Raw genomic sequence first — 24,541 nt, 5'->3', positions numbered from 1 at the left:
CTGAACTCTGGTCCTCAGCCTTGCTCAGCACATACTCTGACCTAACACGGAGCCCCCTCTTGGGCCCTCCATTTAATACTCTAAGAAAGATTAAAGACTTAGCCTCAGACATACAACCAACGGCCAGTGTGTACATTCTGACTGCAGTAGGACAACGAGCCAAGGGGACCTGGGGGTGCTGGTGGACGGAGTGCTGTGCTGCATGCTCTCCCGCTTTGTTTTTTCATAATGTTTGCTCAAGTCTATTCAAGAAGGGGAGTTTTTAAAAAGGAGCGGTTTATTACAGCTCATTACGAAGTACTCACGTTCCACACATTTGATCTTAAAAGGGAGTAAGAAGTTGGCAAGATGGTTCAGTGGGTAAAGGCGCTTGCCTCCTAAAACCTATGTTAGATCCCTTAGGACTGTCACGGTGGAAGGAGAACTGACTGATGAAGATTGTCCTCTGACTGCCATACCCACACCATGGGACATGTGTGTGCACACATATGTGTACACACACACACACACAAGTAAATATATTTAAGCTATTTGTGCTAATTTTCCAAAATGACAGGAAAACGTGCTTCAGGAGTAACTCCTGGGCAAGCACAGTCTGCCTTGCTTACTTGAGAACAAATGACTAGGTCTTGCATAACAGGCTTCTCTCCATTCACAAACCCCATTTAATTGCTCCACTGTTTTTAAACACAGCTAAGGGCTCTGTTGTTGCCCCTAAAGAGGAGCAAACCACCTTCAGAGACTGCGCCGAAGTCTTCAAGTCAGGAATCATCACCAGTGGCATCTACACGCTAACCTTTCCCAACTCCACAGAGGAGATCAAGGTAAGGAAGGCTGCCCTATAGAGGCTGTGGGGGCTCCCCTGCATCAGTGCAAAGGCCAAGGAACCCCTGCGCATCCATGCCTCGTGCCCTTCCCAGGCACACACTGAGGGTTCTGCTGCTGCTGAGTACAGAGCACGGATGCTGAGCAGATGGTCTGCAGCTCCATCTCCTTCCACAAGCATGTCCTGCTGAAAGGATGTGCACACTCAGGTGCCTGCCCCCTCACTCCCAGGTGCTGGCATCATCTCATTAATTTTAATGAATATATCTTCTCCAAACTGAAGTTGGATTAACCAGAGTTTGTCTTTTAATCACTTCCCCAAGCAATAGTTGCATTCCATTTTGGAGGGCGCTCACTGAGAACACACCTATTACAACTGTTCAGAAGGGACTAATTTGCACACACACACTCCTTGTCATATAAACTGTAGAAAGATGTGCACTTAGCAGCTACAGTTTAATAAAGTCAGTCACTTTTTCTGAGGCAGGAAGATGCCTTGAGCCCAGAAGTTCAAGACTAGCTGGATAACGGAGACCTTCTCTAGACACAATCCCAAACATAAACATGTTTAGTGCCTTGAAAGATTGCTTTGACGCTCCTGACTATTTTTTCTTTAGACTGCATGTGGTCTGAGCAGAGCACTGTCAGCAGCACCTTGAGCATCAGTCCTGCTTCATGCCAGGGTGCTGCCAGCTTCACCCTGGGGACTGCTGTTGCCATATGGAGTTGCTCACAGGGTCCCCAGGAAGCTCAGGGCTCCACAGCTCATAGCGGAAGACTATGACCCCATTCAGTGCAGCCCAGAAGACCTGAGCACACGCCCAAGGGTGCAATTCTTTTTCCTCTCAAATGGGGGAGTTCAGTTCAGTATCTGTTCTATCTGTAGAAAGTAGACACAGCCCATGTCCAGCAGGGCAGGTTAACACACAGGCAGACCAGGCCATCCATAAGCAGCCTGGCTTATGGAGGCACCCTGCAGAAGTCCTGGGAGACTGTATTTCAGAAAATCACTTCCTGTCGCTTCTCTAGAGGTCTGATGAGGTAGAATGACATTGCCCAAGAATCAGTGTTAAGGGCTGTGTGAATGCTGGACAGCTAGATATGCTCCACGTTGACAGGTATGGCTGCATCTAAAAGAGCAGCTATGCCCTGAGCCAACATGACTCCCAGAAGTGCATGGATGCTGTGTCTAAATAGAAATTTCAGAGGCTCCTGGAAGTAGTATCTTTTTGAACTCAGTATTATCTTCAGAATTTAACATGCTATCAAAGAAAAATACAAGCATTTAAGTGTTTAAAGATGTGGAATTTGAAACAGTAATATGCACTTTGATTATGAATTAAAAAATAAATACTGTGCTATTTAGGATAATACTTTCCAAAGAAATCTCTCTAATTCATTCATGCTGCTTTAAACCAACCTTGAAAATCAGTTAATGTCCCTGGTGGCCTAGAAGCGGAGCATTGGGAGGAGGAGAAAAACTGTACAGCTTGCTGCAGAAGAAAAACCAGTAACCCCAGGCTGAGGGTCTCCAGCATCTCTGCTATGCAGCTTGCAAGACAGTTCTTTGCATTCTGGTGTCTGCCACCAGATGCCTGCATGTTTTGGCTTGGTAATAAGGGGGACAGGAACACCATAGCACAGAGGCTATGAGCACACGGTGAACACTCTCAGAACTACACTGTCACACAGTCACACCACTCTGGGAATGCTTTTCTGGGTTAGTGCCATTTCCTGCCCAACACCACGCTACCCTCACAGTTTGACAGCCACAAAGATGCTTAGAGAAAGATTTATAGTCCTTTTAGATAATCTCAGTAAAACTAAATCCATTTACACAGTAGGGGACAGCAAGTTTTCACAACCTCAATTTCTTTTCTAAAATGCCTGGTCTACGGGTGGTGTGATGATGGCTTTAGTGGGTAAAATGACTGCCACGCAAGGCTGGTGACCTGACTGTGGTTCCTGGGTCAAAAGACGGAAGGAGACAATCAACTCTCAAAAGTCATCCTCTGACTTCCACCTGCATGCTTCCCCTTCTCACACAGACACACATAGAGAGACAGACACACAGATACACACACACAGATAAAGATTTAAAAAATTAAAATAACTGGGCTGCATTGCATTGTTACCTCTAAACTTCCTTCCAGACTTGGTGTTCTATAAATGACAATGTGATCTTGTGTGACTAACCTGTCAACCCACCTTGCACGGTGTGACAGTCAAAGCAGAGTGCCAGATAGGGCGCTGGAAAAAATAATACACAGAGCCTGCACAAGAGGTCACAGCAGGCAGGGTCATCAAATTCAGAGGAAATAATGATCACACCAACTTTACATTTGATTAGTTTAACTAATTTAAGCGGTTAGTAAAGGTCACATTTATATTAGGTTTTCACGTATGTAAGATATACACATTGCGAAAGGGCGTCTGTGAGAAGCACAAGCACGCACTTTGCTAGTTAGGAGCACAATCGTTTCCTTCCCCAGATTTCTCGGGCTACGACTCCTCATGCTTATGGACGTCTGCTATTTATTCCCTTCACCAAGGCCTGAAGCTGGAGCACAGCACTTAACTCAAGCATTACTTGCTGAAAAGCTTCAGGCTTTGGGTCCTCGTGCCAGGCCCAGGCACGCAAATCAAAAGCACTAAGTGACGGAAGCAGGCATGCTCTGGACCGAGTGCCGCTGCTGCCTTTCAGATCTTGGTCTGATCCTTGCCATTAATTTCCCTGAGCATCTCCCGGCTATGTGGATACTCTACTAGAATACTATCTCTTCTTTTGCAAATTCACAACCCAGTGAACCATGATTCTCTGTTTTCCACAAATGCTTTGTTCTTTATTTCTTAAAAATCTGGACAAAGTATTAAGAGAATGTTCTAGTAATTCTGTCATGGTTACTAATGGAGTCAAAGACAAGGAAAACATGGTTCATGTAATTTATTTATGTGCTAGCAGTGACCCTCGAAGTTGGGAGCCTTGCTTCTGACTCCCACAAGGCAAACTTGTCCTCTAAACAGGAAAAAGCGTGCCTTAAATATCATTAAGCAACTACCTCCATTGTAATCACTTTGACACCAAGGAATCAGATAGTATTAAAACAAGGGTGGGCTCACGAAAACATTTCTTCCCATCTACCAGCACGCCACTTAGGATGCTGGGGAGTTAACTTCTGTGCACAACCACTGGGTCCTTACTCTAGTGGAGCTTGTTCAGTCAGTGTGCTAAGTGCAGTTGTAAGGAGACATATTGATGGAATGGTGCAGCACTGGTCAGCTGGTTGATCACAGGCAAACAGACCAAGGACTCCTCATGAACCGACTGCAGTGTGGATCTGGCTAAAGGACTTCTTGTCTATTGACAAAGGGCTCAAGTTCCTCTGCTTTGGGCAGCACGATGTCACGGAAAAGATAGGACACAGGAATTAAGGAGGCCGTGTTCAAATCCTATTTACCACTGTGAGCTGAGTGACTGAGCCCATGAATCAGTGTTAAATCAACCGTTTCAAGAGCTCACAGTGGTGGTGAGACGGCAAGCCATTCGTGGGAAATATCCGACAGCTTGCATGTAAGAGAGTCAAACAATAGTGGTTAATGAACAAAAGCGGCATCAGCGCACGGTGACAACCAGGGGCTCCTTCAGCAAACTCATTTACGTACTTGTATAATTTCGCTGAGGAAATAATCTTACAAGTAAATATAATTTTGTTTCACCCCACGTGCCTTTCTACACACCAGTCAGTGGGGAAGGGGGCATGAGCCCAGGATCTTCATGAAGAGGTAGAAGAGTGCTGGAGAGGTGTCTACACAGAGCAGCCTCTTAATGGTCTCAAGGTCCGTGAGCAACAGAGGCCAACAACAAGGCGGACAGCATGGCGTCCTTGAGGTCTGGTTCCTTGTAGGCAATTGGAAGAAAGAGGATGAGAGGGTCGCATGACTCCTTCAGCTCTCTTCCCTAGGATCCTGACTCACAAATACGGAGCAGCTACATTTAGGCTAACCCTGCCAAAATGATCTTCCTTACTCTCCAAAGACCATGGCACTCAACAAAAGAAGAATATTCACAACTGGTTGTGAACCTTAATATTCCTACCATGTGTACTGTAGGGAAATTATCTTATTTTCTGGAAAACGGTTTTTTGGGGGGTTATGACTATAATCTTATAATTGAAAAGTATTTACGTAATCTTATTTTCAAGGGTTTTTAATTATACAATAAAACTCCAGCTGAGCTGAAATTAAGCATGCAAGTCCAAAGAATTTTGTGTTCTGGACAAAATTTTTTAAGACCACTGAGGCAGTTTAAAAGCAGAAATAAAATACTGGGGAAAATGCCACAGGCAGCAAGGGACGTGTGCAGAAGCCTAAACTCAGACCCCAGTGTCAGAGCTGCCTAGCCAAGCTGGGTCACATGGTACTGGCACTCCAGAACCCCAAGGCCTTCATGGGCAGGAATGTCCCAATAAGCTGGCTTTTACTGCACACAATGGGAGCCCAACAGCTCCAAAGCATGAAAACGTGACGAGCGTTTGGTACCTTGTGGTAACAAAGCGCTAACTCTACAGCGCGGATGCAGCCAGCAGGGAAGGTAGTCAATGCTGTGAAGACAGTCTGTGGTTTTCTATGTGTCAAAGATGTGGGATTTGAGAATCTGTCAGTCTCCCAATCACAGGGAACCATTCAAAACAACTATGGGGCAGGACTCTTTAGCCAGAGCACACGATGATCAGGAAGTCCTATTTTTACTAGGGTGTCATGTGATTCTACTGCTTGTAGATCATCACCATGTACACTCTAAAAATATGACAACAATTTACTCCACAAGTTATCACAAAGCTCCCTTGGAACACGTCATCACTCCAAAGGCCTGGGTCACCAATGTCTAGCATGCAATGACTGTGTGTTTTTCCCTGCAGGCCTACTGTGATATGGACATGACTGGAGGTGGGTGGACAGTTATCCAACACCGGGAAGATGGTTCCGTTGACTTCCAGAGAACATGGAAAGAATATAAAGAGGTAAGGAAGTGTGCTAAAACACCTTGAAGAAATGCCTTCCTTTAGAAAAATTAATTTCCCAACACCTTCAGAACTTTAAACACAAATTCAGAACTGACTAATGGCTTCTGAAGAAGTTATTTATAATTCAGTCCTTTGTGCCCAGCATTTCTGTCTCTCTTAGAAAAACACTGCAATCAAAGTAATTCAAATACAATACAGAGCACCCTGGGCAAGCTGCTCTGTTGAGGCTCCGATGGCATAAATGTCACTATTACAGGTATGGCTCACGGTACCTAGGTGGGTTTAGCTATTACAATTACATCTCTGCTCGTAGCCGTGCCGGTGGCTTTAAATATTCTAACAGTGATTTTCTTCTAAGAACAGCTCAGTTCCTTAAACTTGACTTTCTAAAAATTTATTTTTATGTGCATTGGCATTTTGCCTGCATGTATGTCTATGTGAGGGTGTCAGAAACCCTGGAACTGGAGTTACAGACAGGTGTGGGCTGCCATGTGGGTGCTGGGAATTGAACCTGGGTGCTCTTAACCACTGAGCCATCTCTTCAGCCTTAAACGTGACTTTTTAAAATCTAGTTCCTGATCTGGGGACATGACCCATGCATAAAATGCTTGCTGTGCAAGTGTGGCGATTTGTGTTTGAATCCCCAGAACTCAGAGAGAGCCAGACATGGTGACTCTTGTCTGTAATCCTGTGACAAAACGAGAGACAAAGACAAGTGACGCCCCAGAACCTTGTGGTCCAGCTAGCTTTACATATGCAGTGGTGAAGGAGAAACCCAAGGTGATGGTGACTTCCATAAGCACACTGTGCTACATATTCACCCATTCTCCCTCTGCTTCTCTGTTTCTCTCTTTCAAAATCATTTTAAAAAACTTTCCTGTGTGTATGACCTTAACGTTTCTACTAGGGAGTACCATCTGCTGACTGCATAAGCCGATGGATTCCAAACAGAAGGAACAACCAGTAACTAAGTGAACTGCTCTTGGTTGCAGGGGTTCGGGAGCCCTCTGGGAGAGTACTGGCTGGGGAACGAGTTTGTGTCACAGCTGACCAATCGGCATCGCTATGTGCTTAAGATACAGCTGAAGGACTGGGAAGGCAACGAGGCACACTCACTGTATGAGCACTTTTACCTCTCCAGCGAAGAATTCAATTATAGGTAAGTAGGCTGTCACTGAGAACATCGAAGGACCTTTCTGGGTAGTTACTCCAGAGACTAAGAGCCACGTTCATCAGAACAAGATCGAACTGCTGTTTCTTAGAGGCACCTCAAACATCCCTAGTTTTAAAATTTTAGCTTTCGCTGGTGATATAACTCAATAGTGTAGCACTTGTCTAGCACGGACAAGACCCCTAATTCAGTCCCTGGGACTGCAAGGTAAGCAGACAGATGATCGGTAGACCGACAGATACACAGAGGGTAGATATCTAACAGTGGTCAAACAACGTACAGCAAACTGCGAGGGCAGTTTTGCATCTACTGCTTTCCTGTGTGTGCTCTAAGAGGAGATGCTACGTGGCAGACAGCGTGCAATTCAGAGTCCCCTGTAGAATTAGTGCACATGAGATATCCCTTTGATACATATTGTGTGTAACAGTTTTCAAAGGTGTTAAGTTAGCCCATTTTGTGAAGTTTAAACAGTTAGTTGTTTAATTCCAAATTAGGAAACACAAAGCACACTTGAGTCACAGTACCCCCTTAGCTTTTGGCTCATCCGCACCCATCTGATGACAGTGACACACATGTCCCATGAGCGTGGGCAATCCTGACGACACATTCTTTGGCTGTAAAGCACAGTTAGGAGGAGAACAGTGAGGACGTGGCTTTCTGTGGGGATGATCAGAGCCACGCATGAGGTTCTGGAGTCAGTGTGTACAGTGTGCTCTCAAATCCAAGTCCACAAGGGTGCTGGGCAGGAAGGGTGGGGTGGAAGCACCAAAGAAACAGGTCTGGGTACAGCTGAGCACAGGCATCCAAAGAATGTGGGCACCTGGTGCCTGTGTCCACAGAGCACAGGGTAAACTACTGAAGCCACAGAGAGCAAGTGACGCACAAGAGGTGCTCCACAAACAAAGCCATGGCCCACTGTGCCACCTCCATTGCAGCGGCGCCCAAGCCCTGTGGAGAGGAAGCTTGACTACAACATCCTTGGCTGGTGTCCTACGGAGGTCACAGTGGACAGCACAGGGAAGCCGGCTCAGAGTCTGGGGCCTGACCTGAGAGCCATGTGCTGCCTGGAACAGCCTGCATTTTACAGACAGCGGGTGAGGACTCAGAAGCTGTTTTCAAAACAGACAAGGCCTGATGTGACTTTGGAACAGCTGGGGAGGCACTCAGCGAAGTTCCCGCATAGACCGGGCTTCTCTGGAGGGGAGGATGAATGGGAGGAGAGGCACTGTCCCAGCCCCCAGAAGGTCCCACCTGACTTCAGAGCCCAGAAGTCACTGGATTCCGAGACACAAAGTGGTCTTCATTGTGCTATCTCCAAGCTAAATATTTTCTTAACTGGTAGCAGTTAGGAATCTACAATAGAGGAATTAATTTTTTTAAAGAAGAAAGAAACACAGAAATGAAGAATTAGCCTGTTTATATTAGGAGATTTTACTAAATGGGTCAGCACCCTTCCACACTGACATTATAAAAATATCTTGAGCCGAGGTTCCTTTGGAAATGCAAACATATTTTGAATATGCTGTTTGAAAAGAAAACCCACTGGTTTTTGAGACTAAATTTATTTGGAAATGTAAAACAAATACTCCACAAAAACTTGCTACAGTAATTAGCAGGGTGAAAGTATGGGAAGTAGAATGTGATACCACTGAGTGACTGATGCTAGAGACCTGACTGTGTTTCTTGCCAATGAGAAAAAGCAGAAAACTGAAAAGTGCGTAAGAAAGAGGTATGCAGGAACTGGACAGTTAGTTGGTCTGCCTGCCTGCCCCACAACACACACACACACACACACACACACACACACACACACACACACACACACATACACACACACACACACACACACTCACTCTCTGGATTCCTAAGACAGGGTCTCATGTAGCCCAAGCTGGTCTTGAACTTTCTATGTAGCCAAAGATGACCTCAAACCCCTAGACCTCCTGCCTCCACCTCTCAAATGCTGGGGTTATAGGCATGGGCACTGCCGTGGCCAGCTCATGGATGTTCTTAACAACAGATCTGAAAGAATGTACTTTTATCCGGTAGGCCTCCAAAGGATCTAAAATTGAACAACCTTTCAAGTAGAGGCTAATAAAAATAGCTTTCTCTCTTATATTACTTGCCTTTGGGGGACACTTAATGAGTCCCCTGAGCATTGACCTTTCAAAGAAGACAAGAGACTGAAAATGAAGACAAGTCTGGGAGGGGGAGGTTGTCACGGGGGAGGGGAGGCTGGGGGGTAGCACATATCCGGCCTGCCTAGGCTTAAGAAGAAGGACCAGAAAGACATGTGTTTCAGATTCCCACACACCGCATCTGGTGTCCTGGGGCTACCATGAGCACTCACTGTGCATACCTGTGGCAGAGCCCTGGGCCGTGGTCCCTTCTCTCTGCCTGTCCCCACGAGATCCTGACAACTGAATCCCAAGGTGCTGGTTGGCAAGGGCAGAAGGTTTTACAAAGAAGAGCACATGTCGGGGCTCACAGGACACTTCCCAGTCACCACTGCAGGGATTTCCCTTATGGCGTCTTGGCCCTCCTATGTCTAGATCTCATCATGTCATGGGGATTCAGTATTCCAGTCTCCCAGAACTGGGCACCGGCATGCCAAGACACCAACATGACGTCCTCACAGCCACCTTATCATGTGAAAGCCAGCTCTGGCCTGTCTTGCGTCCTCTGCCCACAGACATTTTGTGACAGTGATATAATAGTTTACAGACTTATATGTTCTAACTGGGCATGCTGTACATGTCTGTAAGTCCAGCACTTGGGAGGCTGAGGCAGGTGGCCACCTGCCACAAGTTCAAGGTCAATTTGGGCTGTGTAGTGAGTTCCAGGCCAGCTTGAGCTACAGTGTAGAACCCTGTCTCAAAAACAAAACAGTAAACAACACAATGGTTGCGCTTATCCTTTCTCTTAGATTCCCCTCGTTGGCACAGCTGTCTGCTCTAAGCCACCCTTTGGAATGGTCTAACAGCGTGGGCCGTGACCCGGTGTCTGAGCACTGACATTTACTCCCTTCCTAAGGTGGGACAGGTTAATGACACCAGTGTTCAGAATCAAGGCAAAGCAGCTGCAGGGATTTACTTCCAATACAGCACTGCGGATTTCTACCCCAAACTCCACACCCACTCCTATCTCCTAGCCTCTCCATCCTAACTCCCACCCGTTCGGAACAGAGAGCATATGTTGCAGTCATTCCAGAATCCATTCCACAGGGACGGTGGTTGTGTGTGGGGTGTCTGTGGGGACACCCCTTCGTGCTGCAGCCCCCTTCTAGTTATCTGGAGGCAGGAGGAATATGAACTACAAAGCCCCACCCGCCCCTGCCGGTGCTGGTGCAGGCAATACGCGTCAAAGTTGTCATGAAAACATCCCTCTCTGTCGGAGGGTTTGATGATAAGTTGGTTCCTGTTTATACCAGTGCAAAATATTTTGTACCGGAGTAGGCACTGGGGTGCACTAGCCGGCCTGAGCGCATTCTGTAGAACGGAATTCTTCACCATGAGAAATTTTCCACTACGGTGAACCAACGATCCCAGCCAGTTACCATTTTTATTTTTTCCTTTGCTCGTTCCAGGATTCACCTTACAGGACTTACAGGCACCGCAGGCAAAATAAGCAGCATCAGCCAACCAGGAAGTGATTTTAGCACAAAGGATTCGGACAACGACAAATGCATCTGCAAGTGTTCCCAGATGCTCACGGGAGGTAGGGTGACTCTTCCTATTTGTGTTGGCAAGGAGCAACTGCATACATAGCCTAGGAGGCTGGCAGTGTGGAGCTCAGGCTGGCATGGGGACAGTGGCCTTACTTTCATGAGAAGACATGCTAGCAGGAGATCAGTACACTGCTTTCCCCTCCTGTCGGCCCAAGTGTGAAGTAAGCATGTGACATGGAGCTGGGATTGTCACTAGGCCAACGGTGTGCTCTCAGGAAGTGAGCCCGGGTAAATTAAGTGGATATGTGATATCCAACAAGCTCTCTGGAGGTTCTGCTCATTGACCAGATGAAAAGAGAATGATTTAGCTGGACCTCCATTTCTGTTTAATTTAACATCCAGTCAAGGACTTTTCAACTGTCTCTTTCTTGTAATGATTCTCATGCACAGCAAATGATTAAAACATAAAGTGGGCTGGGGAGACAGCCCAGTGGGTAAGGTACCTGATACATAAACATGAAGACTGGCGCTCAGTTCTCAGGATCTCTGTACAAAGCTGAGTAAGTGGTGTGCTCCTGCAATCCCAGTGCTGGGGCTTGTTTGCCTGTCGGTCTAGCTGAACTCATGAGTTCCAGGTTTGGTAAGAAAATCTAGCTCAGGCCTGGGACATGGCTCAGTGGGTAAAGGTGCTGCTGGCTGTCAAGCCCGACAACCTGAGTTTGATCCCTGGGTCCCTCATGGTGGAAGGGGAGAACTGATTCTCCCAAGCTGTTCTCTGCTCCACACACGTGCTGCAGCATGATCCCACGATAAATACATAAACTTTATTTAAAAAATAAAAATATAAGTTGCTAAGACGAGTAAAAGATTGAAGCTTGAACCACATGTATTCCAAAACTGGAAAGAAACTCAGAACTTGAAATTTCATGGAACAATTAGGAATAGTAGATCCTGGAATTGTAGGGAGAACAGAGGGAGCCACTTGGCATGAGTTGTCTCCATTATTTGTAATTATTCAAAGGAAAGAAAGCTATTGAACCGATTTTGTAAAGGGGGCTAGACTCTCTCATGTCACTGTAACAATCCTCTTTAAAATCAACTGACAATGGGGGTGAGTTTTGGGGCTGCAACATACCTAATCCCAAGTCCTGCCTGCCATTCCCACACTGAGACCTCTCTGGAGAGGCTGGCTGTTTTCAGACCACCCGTGGGCTGCTACTCCAGAGAGCTGGAGAGCTGCTTCATAACCAAGGACACAGTCTATTTATTTACCTAGTTCAAGATTTAGGGGCTGAGAATGGAGTTGGAGAGACTGGGGAGGAGGCAAGCAGCCAGGGAAGGACAATGCGGAGGGAGGTCTGGGCTGAAAGAGGCCACGTTCCAAGCCATGGGCAGGCCCATGGGGAAGCTGGCCTATGGAGGAGCAAGATGTCTTCGGGAGCAGTGGCATGGATGGTGCCTGAAGTTAAGACAGATCCGTTACTGACATTTCTCCACGTTCCAAGGGTTTTGCACAACACAGGATCTTCTTATACACCTCCATTTATCAGAATCACCAGCTAGGAGTGTCTCTAGCCAGCGGTGTCCAGGGAGACAGATGCACTCCATGGGAAAAAAAAAATTTTTTTAAGAGAAGCTGCCCTACTATGTCCTACTTGCCCTGAGGTAGCCTCTGAATTGGCATCTCATCCACATTCTTTACTATCGACTCTTGTTATTGTTTTCTGTATTTAAAAACAAACAAGAATACTATCAGATAATCTCATATAATCGGTGTCTTTCACACATGAGGCTTAGAGATGAATTCAGATTAGTACATCACCCATGTTACTGCTTCATATGGCAAATCCAAACACTCGCCATGCTCCTATTTGTGGGATCCTGGCTCTCCCTCAGTACCTCCACCTTATAGCCTCTAAGTTTCTCTTCCTCTAGCTCCACGGAGCACGAGGCACTTGTCGTCTACTCCAACCCACACAGTTAGATGGAAGGGAGTGGGAATCGTTTGGCCCACCCTGCTGTTAAGACTTCTACACACATATACCCCCAGTGTCACCACGTCTTCACCCCACAATGTAGCCACGGATGACAGCTTTTCACACTGACCAACAGTTCTCCATGTTGCGAGGATTCTGTGCAAAAGGAGCTAGAAAGTGTGTAAGGACACATGCCGCAATGGAACTGTGACCGCACAGGAGTGAACTGTGTGTCTGGGGCATAACAAATCAATGTGGCTTCTCCCACACCATGAGGGTGTGTGTGCACCTTCTCTGAAGCTGGGGGCTGAGGAGCACACCTGAGCCCCCTCCCTGTGCTGACACAGGTGCCCCACCCACTCCTAATCCCTCTGTCTCACTTTCACAGGCTGGTGGTTTGATGCATGTGGTCCTTCCAATTTGAATGGACAGTACTACCCACAAAAGCAGAATACAAACAAGTTCAACGGTATTAAGTGGTACTACTGGAAGGGGTCCGGCTACTCGCTCAAGGCCACAACCATGATGATTCGGCCAGCAGATTTCTAAATGCCTCCTCTACTACCACAAGAGCGTACTGTGTCCAAAGATTAACCCAAAGCACTGAGAGACACCAATGCACAGCAGCCCTCTCCCCGTCAGGAGGTGCTCCTGGGGGTGGGGAGGACCTCTGTGTGCCAGACCGAAGCACATCACTTAAGCCTGCACCAATAACCAACCTGAGGAAACCCAAAGGCACCGCGGTCCGGAGAAACACCTGTGGGAAGGTGACGCTGAGGCTGAGAATCTGAGGGACAGCATGCAGACTGCCACAAGGAAGAACGTTACGTGAGGGTTCATCAGTCGATAACTGGACAACAGAACACTTAGAGAAGATGACCTTGAACCACAGCCCTCGAAGCGCGATGGTAGGAATGTGCAGTACGGCTGTCACGATGACAAGACTGTGTCCTCTCACACAGCAGCGAGCATTCAGGGATTCTAAGTGCTGGTTACAGGCTAAGATCTAGAGAAGGACAGTGCATTGCTTTCCTCTTAGGTGCTTTACATTTTCATCTGAAAACAACACATTTACCTGACTCGACGGCTTAGTCTTTAATGGCTGGATAGTATTTACTATATGATGAAAACACCCACATCTCTGGAATTACCACCAAGCGTATGCCGCCATGTTGGTGTGTGTGGAGACTGTACTATTTTGCTTCCTGCCTGGCTGTTAAATATGAAGGTATTTTTAGTAATTAAATATAACTTATTAGTTGAGGTGATTACGTTTAATTTTTATGATAACATTTACAATTTTGTTCTTTGGTCACATACAAAAAACCCTGTGCCTCACGAAAAGGAAGGTTAATGAAGAAAAAGTTGTTTCTGATGAAGAGACTTCACCATTGAGTTAGTATTCTATTTCAAAGATCTGCTCCCTAGTTTAGCAAGACATGTTTTAGAAAACGAAACTAAAACTTGATTTGTGGTTGAGGAAAACCATCCCACTTACAACCTGTACAAAGCCATAATTCTCTGAATTAATTTATAGAAAAAATACTTTGCCTTAGTACCATGTTTATCTTCACTAGCAAACTGAACAAGTGTTTTAGGATGGAAAACCAAAATGTCCTGCTCATAGTATAACCAGATGCTTCTAGGAAAAGTTTCAGAACACAAGTTTATGCTTGGAACTGTTAAACCTCAATTCCTCCTGTTCTAACGTCCTGGAAGCTTGCAGAGTGCCATCTGCATCAATGAGCGGCTGCACAAAGCAGTTAGACGCAATCTCTCACGCAGCCTTCCTTACCTGTATCTGCCCTTCTCTGTGTCTAATGTTGGTTTTGTCTTGTTTTGTTTGTTTATTTCTCGAACCTCGTGATTCTCAACCTTCCTAATGCTGCGGCCCTTTAATACAGTTCCTCATGTTGTGATGACCCCCAACCTAAAATTATTTTGTTGCTACTTCGTAACTGTAATTTTGCTATGGTTATGAATTGTGATGTAAATATCTGACTGAAATGCAGGATATCTGACATGCTAACCCCCAAGGGGTTGTGACCCACAGGTTGAGAACCACTGCTCTAACCCCTCTTCCTTCACACGGCCTTCGTGTTAGAAACCCTCACACTGCTCTGCGCTCTGGTCAACCCGCAGACTCAGGCGGCCAAGGCACCCTTCTCTTCTGCCATGCTTCACTTTCTACCAACTAATCCCAGAGTAAAGAACTCAGTCCCTGCTTTCTGACCGCTGTTTCTGTTATTACGGTTCGGGAGCATTGGCGGGGCCAACACAGCTCTGTACCCAGTTAAAACATCTGACACCAGAAAACATCCCACAGCTTCAAAAAGCAGTAAGTGTCTTGAATGCCCACAATGACAGGAACTGAGGCGGGGAACAATCACCCGGGAAACCCAGCAACAGCACTCATCTTTTACATCAGTCTCTCAGGAAGGCAGGAAGATGCATTTCAAAGGCAAACCTCCTGTGCTACTCAATTACATACACTCTCTTAGGTCAAAGAATGGGAGGAATTCTGGTTTCCACTTTATACTTCAGCGCCTTACACAGTATTTTAAACAAACAAACTTACTGGGAAGAATTTTTTTTTTCTGTTCTAAAGAAAACATTTACAAAGTTGAAAGGAAATCAAAACAGTAATCTTAAAAATGAAAACAAAACAATGCAACGAGCTAGATGACTGAGCGATTAGGGGGCAGAGTTCAGCTTCCTGCTGGGTCCCCGGCACAGGGCCACTTGGACAGCTACGTAAGAGACCCGGGGACAGCTAGAACGGCCACTGCCTGTCAGAGACTCATCTTCTCAAACAATAAACAGTCCCAAACCAGACAACATGTTTGGAAATGGAAGGAACTTCTGTATAACCCTGTTTCCAGTCAAACCTTAATTATCTGGGAAGTCAGAATTTAATCAGCAAATACTTAAAATACCTAAGAGTCCATAAAGGTGAAATTTAGGATAAGCATCAAAATATAAAGACCACATCATAGTGCTGGCAGGCCATGATTTTTATACCTATCAATTTTATCTGTATTAGAATTAGTTTTTAAGAGTTGTCTTTCTTTTCAAAATTTGTTTTCTACAGCCCTACAGTCTTTCATAATTAAATTATTATCATCATCATTATTATTATTATTATTATTATTATTTTGAGAAGAGGTCTCACCTTATAGCCCAGGTTAGCATCAAACCTGCAGCAATCCACCCAGTTCAGTTTCCTGAATGCTGGACGGCCTGGCTCAAGCAAAACTTCTCAAGGTGACGTTTTTCATTGCACTTTACACAAATAAATGAACAGAAGGCATTCGTTTCTAGGGTGGCATCCTTTCAGTCTGAGCAAGACCACTCTTGACCTAAGACATGGAATTCATGGAACAGTTTGCCTAAGATCTCCACATCGCATTTACCATCACTGGACAGTGCTGACTTACCGGAGCTGCAGGGAAAGATTCAGAGAGTTCAAAAGGCTCCTCAGAAATCCAGTGACCCCACTCTAAAGACCACAGCACCTAAGAGGGACACAACACACAGAGAACATCAGTCATGGGCTGATTAGGCTGCTGGGTGGCAGGTCAAAGTCACTTCGATTAGAACAAAAACAAAGTCTCCTAAAAGCCTAGAAAGACGAGCTGTGTATGCCTGAAGCCAGCCACCCAAACACCAGGGTGCTTTGGGAAGCTCCATGCTACAGTCATTAACAAACACATTATTAGGAACCACAGCTTCCCATGGTCGGAAATGGAGGCCGGTAGCCAGCTGAGTGGCTTCTGCGGCTGAGATAAGAAGCAGAAAAATTACGAAGGCTCACAGTTCAAAGGCACGGTCCTTCATGGCAGGGAAATCAAGGCAGTGGCTTGAAGCAGTGGCCACACTGCATCCAAACTCGGGGAGCAGTAGGAGATGAAGGCTGAATGCCTGCTCTTAGCTTGCTTCTCCTTTTTATGCATTATGGGACTCAAGCCTAGGGCACAATGCTCCCCGAGGTTAGGATGGGTTTGGTCACCTCAGTGAACCCAATGAAGAACATCTCACACAGGTACCGACAGACTTATCTAAATAGGACAATCCTCACAGGAGTGCCTGAAAGGTGGTCTCCTAGGTGATTTCATAGCCTGTTAAGTTGACAATACTGACACACTATCCTAGGGAAACCAATATTTAAACACTCTTCTGCTTTTATAAGAAATGCTATGTGTTAGGAATATAAATTTTTAATTTATTGTCCTTTAGAATCTTCCATAAACATCCCATGATTTTATGAATTAAAAAAAAAAAAAATGAAGTGAGGGCTGGAGAGACGACTCAGTTGGGGAAGTCACACCGTGCAAGCATAAGGACCTGATTTCGAGCTGCAGAAGCTGGGGGGTGGTGGTGGTGGTGGTGGTGGTGAGAAGCATGTGTGGAGCGGGGCTGGGCGAGGTGGTGCTTTGGAAAGGTGGTGGGGAGGATTGTGGGGGAAGGCCTAGGACATGGCAAAACCCAAAAACCACAGGACCTGAGAGTCAGAAGCATGCCTACAAGACAGCTATGAGGCAGTGAACCCAAGACGATAGAATGGAGGGGACGTGGGAAAGCACGTCTCCATGAAGGATGGGGAACAGCAAGTCGTGTTCACAGGAACCCTGCTCCAGGAAAATACCACACTTTCAATTAGGTCCCTGTGGTCATAGACATTTTGTCATTTAATTCCTTTTTTGTTTTCTCTTAACTTTTATTGCCCAAGCGACACTGGAGGGAAGAAAGATAAGGGGAGGGGAAGGAGGAGTAGAGAAAAGAAAGATCTTAGTAAGCTCAGTAACTGTGGGTTAAAAACATTCCCATTACACAGTGTTCCCCTTACTGCTATCAGCCGTCCTGGGCTATCTATCCCTCATAGATACACTATCAATACTGTGGGGCTCCATGACCTCATACAATCAGCCCAGGAGATAAAAAGCAGTTTCAACATCAGGTTCATGTCAACATGTGGCAATGGTAGAATCCTGTGGTGGGAAATGTGGTTCACCAGTGAGAGGCCAGGAGTCAGCTGTAGAAATGTGTGTGGCACTCAAGTTCAAATTCAACCCACATTAAAATGTCAACTGAACCTAAACAACTTGGTGGAGAAAATTCATGTTCTCTGACTTTATTCCTTCTTAAATGTTAAGAAAACAAAATTGTAAGGCAGTTACAGTATGATTTTGCTAAGCAAATAGATAAGTTTAATTTCTTTAAGAATAAATATTGCATGGAGGTAGCAGAAAACACTGATCTGATTTCACAGAGTCAGAAATACTGGAAAAAAATTGTGCTTTATCTCTTTCTATAGGCAAATCGCTTTCTTTGGCTTAGTATAATATTCAAAATAGGTAAAATCTGTTTTTTAGGACTCCAGGTAGGCTTGAGAAATCATCTTACCCAACTCCATATATTTCCCAGAAAACACCGAGTAAGAAAAAAATAACTGAAAAACTAAATACAACAAGGAGTGGGGTTGTGTGCAGGGGATCAAATCTTATGTGTATATAAATCTTGGTAGGGAAGTTATCTCTAGGATCCACCTCAATGAAAGCTCAACATCCTGCAATCAACACTAGCACATTAGATAACAGAAATGACAGTGTTGACATCTGATCATCACTCATAAAGTACAAACTTTGTTGATGAACTTAATGGAGGAACCACTTTCCTGCTTTATACTTAAATATACCTAGATGATGTTTCACCATGGAGGGCTATGTAGTTCACTCTATACTACTCTGGGTACCAAGTCTCTTCTTCTTTTTAAAGATTTATTTATCATCTACCTACCTACCTACGTACTGGTTGTGAGCTGTCATGTGGGTTCTGGGAATCGAACCCCAGTGCTCTGGAAGAGCAGACAGTGCTCTTAGCCACTGAGCCACCCCTCCATGCTCTCCAAGTCTCTTCTTGTTACACATATTTTAATAGTTCTTGTGAGCAGTGTGAGGCAGTTTGGCTGTAGCTGGGCTGCAGGTGGGGAAGCCGGAGAGTGGTGTTGTTATTAAATGCAAGTGAAGATGACTGCTATATGTCGTGAAGAAAATGCAGCTGAACTATGACTGGTACAGCAAAGTAAGCATGCACTTAGTTCCACCAGGGACTGGAGGAGGGAAAAAGTGCACAGAGGAGACAGTGCAACTGAACTCTGGGAAACGCAGAGCAGTTGGAAGACTGACGAGTGCTGTGGATATTGCTCTGTATAAATAAAATGCTGACTGGCCAGTAGCCAGGCAGAAGTATAGGCGGGACAAGCAGAGAAGAGAATTCTGGGAACAGTAAGGCTGAGTCAGGAGACGCTGCCAGACGCTGCCGTGAGTACCAACATGTAAGACACTGGTAAGCCACGAGCCATGTGGCAAGGTATAGATTTATAGAAATGGGTTAATTTAAGATAGAAAAACTAGATAACAAGAAGTCTGCCATGGCCATACAGTTTGTAAGCAATATAAGTCTCTGTGTGTTTACGCAGTTGGGTCTGAGTGGCTACAGGACTGGCAGGTTAGAGATTTGTCCTGAAAGAAAACTTCAGCTACAGAGGAGGGAAGAAACTTTTTTTTTTTTTTTTTCCTCTGAGACAGGGTTTCTCTGTGTAGTTTGGAGCCTGTCCTGGATCTCACTCTGTAGACCAGGCTGGCCTCAAACTCACAGAGATCCGCCTGGCTCTGCCTCCCGAGTGCTGGGATTAAAGGCGTGTACCACCACCGCCCAGCCAGAAACTCTTAAGTGTCCGGAGAAAGAAGGTGAAGAGAATATTTACATCATTTTGCAGAGTCCCAAAAGGTGGGGACTATGGGGACAAGGGAACTGGAGGTAGAGAACAGGTCAAAGGCTTGCTTGGCTCCTTTCCCGAATGAGAAGAGAGTAAAGCCACGGCTTTTCTAAGGGCACCAAAGCTTGGAAGGAACCTGCTGCTGCTGCTGCTGCTCACATGTCACACAGAACAGTGCACTCAGCTGGGGGCTGGGCAGTAGTTCTGGGGACACTTACCCAGGGAAACAAAACAAAACAGAAAAACTGAGGTTTGGCTCTTGTCACCTTTCCACCCACAGGAGACGCCGGGCTCCAGGCAGGCTGTATCAATCCATTTTGTTACCTCGTGTTGGCTGTAGCTTTACCCCCATTGTAGAGCAGCCACAGCGCGGAAAATTAGCTGGAAAGGGGTGGTGGTGACCCTGGTGCCATGGCAGTGGGGAAAGAACATCAGAAGAGTTGCCTGGGAGCCTGAGTTCTGAGAGGGGCAGAGTAACCAAGGGACCCACACGTGGCATCACCACGACCCCGGGACTGAAAGGTTCTCTGAGGTGTAGATGCATCTGAGAGAAGAATTACAGTTAGCATACATCCGCAGGAACTCAGGGAAGGACACCAGCAATCCAAACATTAGTCACCAACTCAGGAAAATCAGGACGTTTCCAGAAATTCCACGGATCCTAGTACATTAGACAGCTTAGCGGCCCAAGGTGTTCAAATGGTGCTTGTGCGTATGTATGTGTACAGACCCACACGGGAACGTGGGAACACCACGGTCAGAAGACACCTGCAGATCCTGGGGACTGAGCTTAAAAAAATTTATTCTATTTTCTTAACAGCTTAAATATCTCAAGAAAAAAATTCCTTATTCACAACGTATTTCCTAAGCAGAGACCCTATGCAAAGCTTCCTCCGTTTAATTTCCAACTACTTAAAAAATGTTTTTAAAGAAGAAAATAATAGCAAATTATTTTAATTAAAAGTGATGGTAGATGCCTTGGACTATAGCAAAAACGAATCTGTATGAGAGACTTTTTTGGTTGGGCTTGAGAAAGCTAATGGTTCCCATCAGTAATGATTAAGTGCTGACATGAAATACAACATGAAGTTGATTCAACTCACTGGACAGCATTGCTGTAGATCATGCTGAACAAATTTACTGTAACTGTACTATAAAAATGGAGTCTATTCCAGAGTTCCAGATGACCAGCCTCCCTGGCCTCTATGTTGGAGCCTATTTAGAGAGAGAACACAGCACCAGCTATTCTGTAAAAAATTCCACCTTATGGGTTGAGGATGGAGACTGAGGTGACTGAGTGCTGACCTAACACGCAGGGAAGTCCTAGGTTCAATCCCTAGCACGACATGAACAGGTGTGGTAACAGGAACCTATGTGCTCAGGAGGTGGACAAAGCATGACCAGAGAGAGGTAAAGGTCATCAGCAGCTACAGAGGGAGCAGAAGGCCAGCCTGGGACCCTGTCTCGGAACAAAACAAAATTCAACAGCCACTGGCAATATGCGCTCTTTTAGGGTCCTAGCAAGAAAGGAGCAAGAGAGGGCTCCTTGCAGGCTGCATAAAACAACAGCTAATTCACTAAGTCAAGTCTGATGGACACCTGAGTCACAGATTTCATCGGTGGGAACCTGATTAACTTTATACTAGTCAACGTCTGCTTCATGTCCACTGAGGCAGCAGACAGAGTAGGGACTGTCATGTATACATGGTCTTCTGTCTACTTCGATCAAAATAGTGATGGGGTGGTAGTCTCTGCCACCATCTACCTACCTACCCTCCCCACCAATTTCGGTTTAAGGGACGGAAACATGTTTGGTATTTTCAAGGACAATGGAAGTAATCTGTTAAACTGTTATTTGCTGCCAGGCTGTGGTGGCCCACGCCTTTAATCCCAGCACTTGGGAGGCAGAGACAGGCAGATCTCTGAGTTCGAGGTCAGCCTGGTCTACAGAGTGAGTTTCAAGATAGCCAGGGTTACACAGAGAAACTCTGTCTTGAAAAGTCAAACAAACAAACAACAAAATAAAAATAAGAACAAGAACAAAACAACAAAACAAAAACCAAAACTGTCATTTGCTAAACGTCATAAATTTCAAATTATAAAAACCTCCCCACCAGATATCATAGAGTCTTAGTCTCAATGATTAGGGTGATTTTTCTTAAACAATAAAAGTTAGAATTTAGACCACATAGTTCATTTTGGCTGCTTCAAGGTAATGAATAAAGTTTGTGATTCTTCCCCAACCAGGCAGTGCAAAGAACTGATTAAACACACAGAATGCAGACAGCTTGGGACAAAGGCCAAGCTAGTTAATCCTTCACATATATAGTATGTAACATCCATCTCTATCAACTGAAGAGTAACCAGGCAGTTAGTGGAACTGTGTGGCAATGTAGTTATTTCTAGGTAACACTGAACTTCAGGACAGAGGCAGAGGGAAGGAGGGAGGGAGGGAGGGAGGGAGGGAGGGAGGGAGGGAGGGAGGGAGGGAGAAAAGGGAGAAGAAAGAGAGGGAGACAGTTTAATTCTAATGACAAAGTAAATGGTTACTTATGTCCCACGTACTTTGGAGCCAGAAAACGGGAACCCAGCTTGAACTGGCAAAGTTTCAAGGCAACAATATTTGTTCCAAAATAAGCTATCCCCTTGTATTTCCACCCTCTCTCACAACACCAAGAAATGCTTCCTATAGTTACATAAAGTTATTTTTAAAGTTACAAGCAAGCACATTTAGTAGATGCACTGCCTGACACATTGGCGTAATTTTTCAGGTGTAATTTTTTTAATGGTAGCAAATATTTCCACAGTTAATTATTTTATAGTGTACCATTTAGTTCATCCACAATGTGCATTCCCCTTTTTCCAGTTTCAAAGCTTTTTGAAAGAAAATTGTTTAGATAATATAGTCAATACTCCTCTCATTTTACAACTTTATGTGTGAGTGCTTTGCCTACATACATGTCTGTGCACCGTGTGTGTAGTCCCCTAGGAAGCCAGAAGAAGACATAGAGCCCCTGGAACTGGAGTTAGAGATGGTTGTGAGCCACATTGTGGATGCTGGGAATTGAACCTGGGTCCTCTGGAAGAGCAGCCAGTGCTCTTAACCACTGAGCCATTTCTCCTGCACCTCCCTCCTTGCTTTATTTTGAAGACTGAGTCTCACTGTGTATTGATGGCTGACCTGTAACTTGCTATGTAGACCAGGCTAACCTTGAATTCACGGAGATCTCCCTGTCTCTACCTCTCAAGTGCTGGGATTAAGGGCATGAGTCACCACACCTGGATCAAAACATAGAACAACAGCAAAAGCCTGTCTATGCCTGCAAAGTCTTCCCCATTTTCTGTCCAGCTCTATCCTGGTAATGACTGATCAGTGCTCATCTCCATGGAATCATCTATGACAGAGATATCACTAAAAAGAACCAGCAGGTATGTGATCTCTTGTAAGGTTGTTAAGATTCAACTAAATTATGACTTTAATAACAAGTCCTGAAAGGTGTCAAATCCTTGCATAAAAATGCTACATGTTCAAATTTGCTGATGCTATACAGATGGTCTTTTATCCTGCTATAGACTGGGAAACTGAGGCTTCAATTGTCATTGTTGACCCAAGGCTACACAGCTAGTAAGTGGCTTTTCAGTGTGAAACCCAAGATCTTATCCATCTGCAGAAATACCATGAAAAAGGTGAAGCCTTGTTGAGAATAAAAATGATCCACAGGTCACCTCTGGAATTAATATGGGCCATGAATTATGGAAGTGCTGAATTCAGATTCAACACTCACCAATTTTGAGCATGGATCCACTTGGTCATGAGTTTACTAAAGGCATTCAAGTCCCAGTTCTCATAGATGCTCATGCTGACCAATGGACTCAGCAGATGGAAGTCATCTGGGAAACAGCCCTTCTGTGGAACTGACACCACCGGGAAACTGCTCATCTCCACCCCCAACATGTCTACTTGGTTCCTAGAGCCTTCCTGCCAATGCCCAGTCACAGCACTGAGCATATGGCTATCTGTGAAGCCCACTGGATCAATGTCACCTCTGGATCAATGCCACCTGAATCAGAACCTGGATTTCATGCAACACTTTTCTGTCTGTCTGTATCAGGTACTTTGTCACGGCTGTGATAAAATACCATGACCAAGACGGCATTGAGTGTATTTGGTCTTTCAGTTCCAGAGGTTTAGAGTTTATGATGGTGGAAAAAAAAAAAAAAAAAAAGGCATAATGGCAGGCAGATGGAGCTGGAAACTTGGAAACTCACATCTTGACCTACAAGCAAGAGGCAGAAGGAGCTAACTGGGAATGGTGAGGGTGTTTGGAAAACTATCCCCAGTGACATACTTCCTCTAACAAGGCTACACCTTCTAATCCTTTAACAGTTCCACCCACTGGGGACCAAGTATTCACAAATATATAAACCTAAATCTGTGAGAGACATTCTCATTCAAACCACCACATTCCACTCCCTGGTTCCCTTAAGCCCATGGCCATATCATAATGCAAAACGCACCTAGTTCAACTTCAAAAACTCCCCATAGCCTCAATGCCGGGCAAAGTCTATGCCTCTTCTTATAGCAAGTCAATCTCTCAATTGGAAGACCCTGTAAAATCAAAAGGCAAATCACCTATTTCTAACATACAGTGCCACAGAATATATATTCCAAAAGAGAGAAAAGGGGGCATAATGAGGAAATACTGGACCAGAGCAAGAACAAAACCAGCAGGAAAAACTCCAAATCCTGTAGCTCTGTGTCTGAAGTCAAAGGCTTAGATGGCTCTGTCCTTCCCGCCTTGCTGACTGCAATACACTTCTCTCTCGGGCTGGTTCTCCTCCCTGCCTATAGCTCTCTTTAGCAGATATTCCATGGCTTTGGCACCTCTCACATCTTGGGGTCTCAAACATAATTACAGGCTTCATTTTCACAGCTTCATGAAATGGCCTCTCCTGGCCTCCATGCAGGGACTAGCTTGTCACATGCCTGGCCTCAGTGGTTGTTCTTAACCTAGGAAGAAGACTCCACAACCCCTTCTCTTGTCCTTCACGACTCTAAAGCCAGATCCATGTGGATGACACTGGCAAGTGTGGCTGCCC

The 24,541-nt window shown here is 45.3% G+C and overlaps 2 protein-coding genes across 3 annotated transcripts in view; one reads left to right on the top strand and one right to left on the bottom strand.

Annotated features, from left to right (window-relative positions):
• Angpt2 (angiopoietin 2) overlaps positions 1–13,562 on the top strand; it is a 51,054-nt gene extending 37,492 nt beyond the window's left edge. The window contains exons 5-9 of the mRNA XM_059245033.1: positions 694–824; positions 5,745–5,846; positions 6,842–7,008; positions 10,607–10,737; positions 13,052–13,562. Of these exons, the coding sequence (XP_059101016.1) occupies positions 694–824; positions 5,745–5,846; positions 6,842–7,008; positions 10,607–10,737; positions 13,052–13,212 (692 nt within the window). The 3' untranslated portion in view covers positions 13,213–13,562. The remainder of the gene's footprint in view (positions 1–693; positions 825–5,744; positions 5,847–6,841; positions 7,009–10,606; positions 10,738–13,051) is intronic.
• Positions 1–24,541, bottom strand: part of Mcph1 (microcephalin 1) — a 204,099-nt gene that overhangs the window by 99,146 nt on the left and 80,412 nt on the right. For both annotated transcript variants that reach the window (XM_059245032.1, XM_059245031.1), the window contains exon 11: positions 16,101–16,178. In XM_059245032.1, the coding sequence (XP_059101015.1) occupies positions 16,101–16,178 (78 nt within the window). The remainder of the gene's footprint in view (positions 1–16,100; positions 16,179–24,541) is intronic.

The sequence above is a fragment of the Peromyscus eremicus genome, chromosome 17 (assembly GCF_949786415.1).
Source record: "Peromyscus eremicus chromosome 17, PerEre_H2_v1, whole genome shotgun sequence".
Classification (NCBI taxonomy): Eukaryota; Metazoa; Chordata; class Mammalia; order Rodentia; family Cricetidae; genus Peromyscus; species Peromyscus eremicus.
This window is presented reverse-complemented; position numbering and strand designations above follow the sequence as displayed.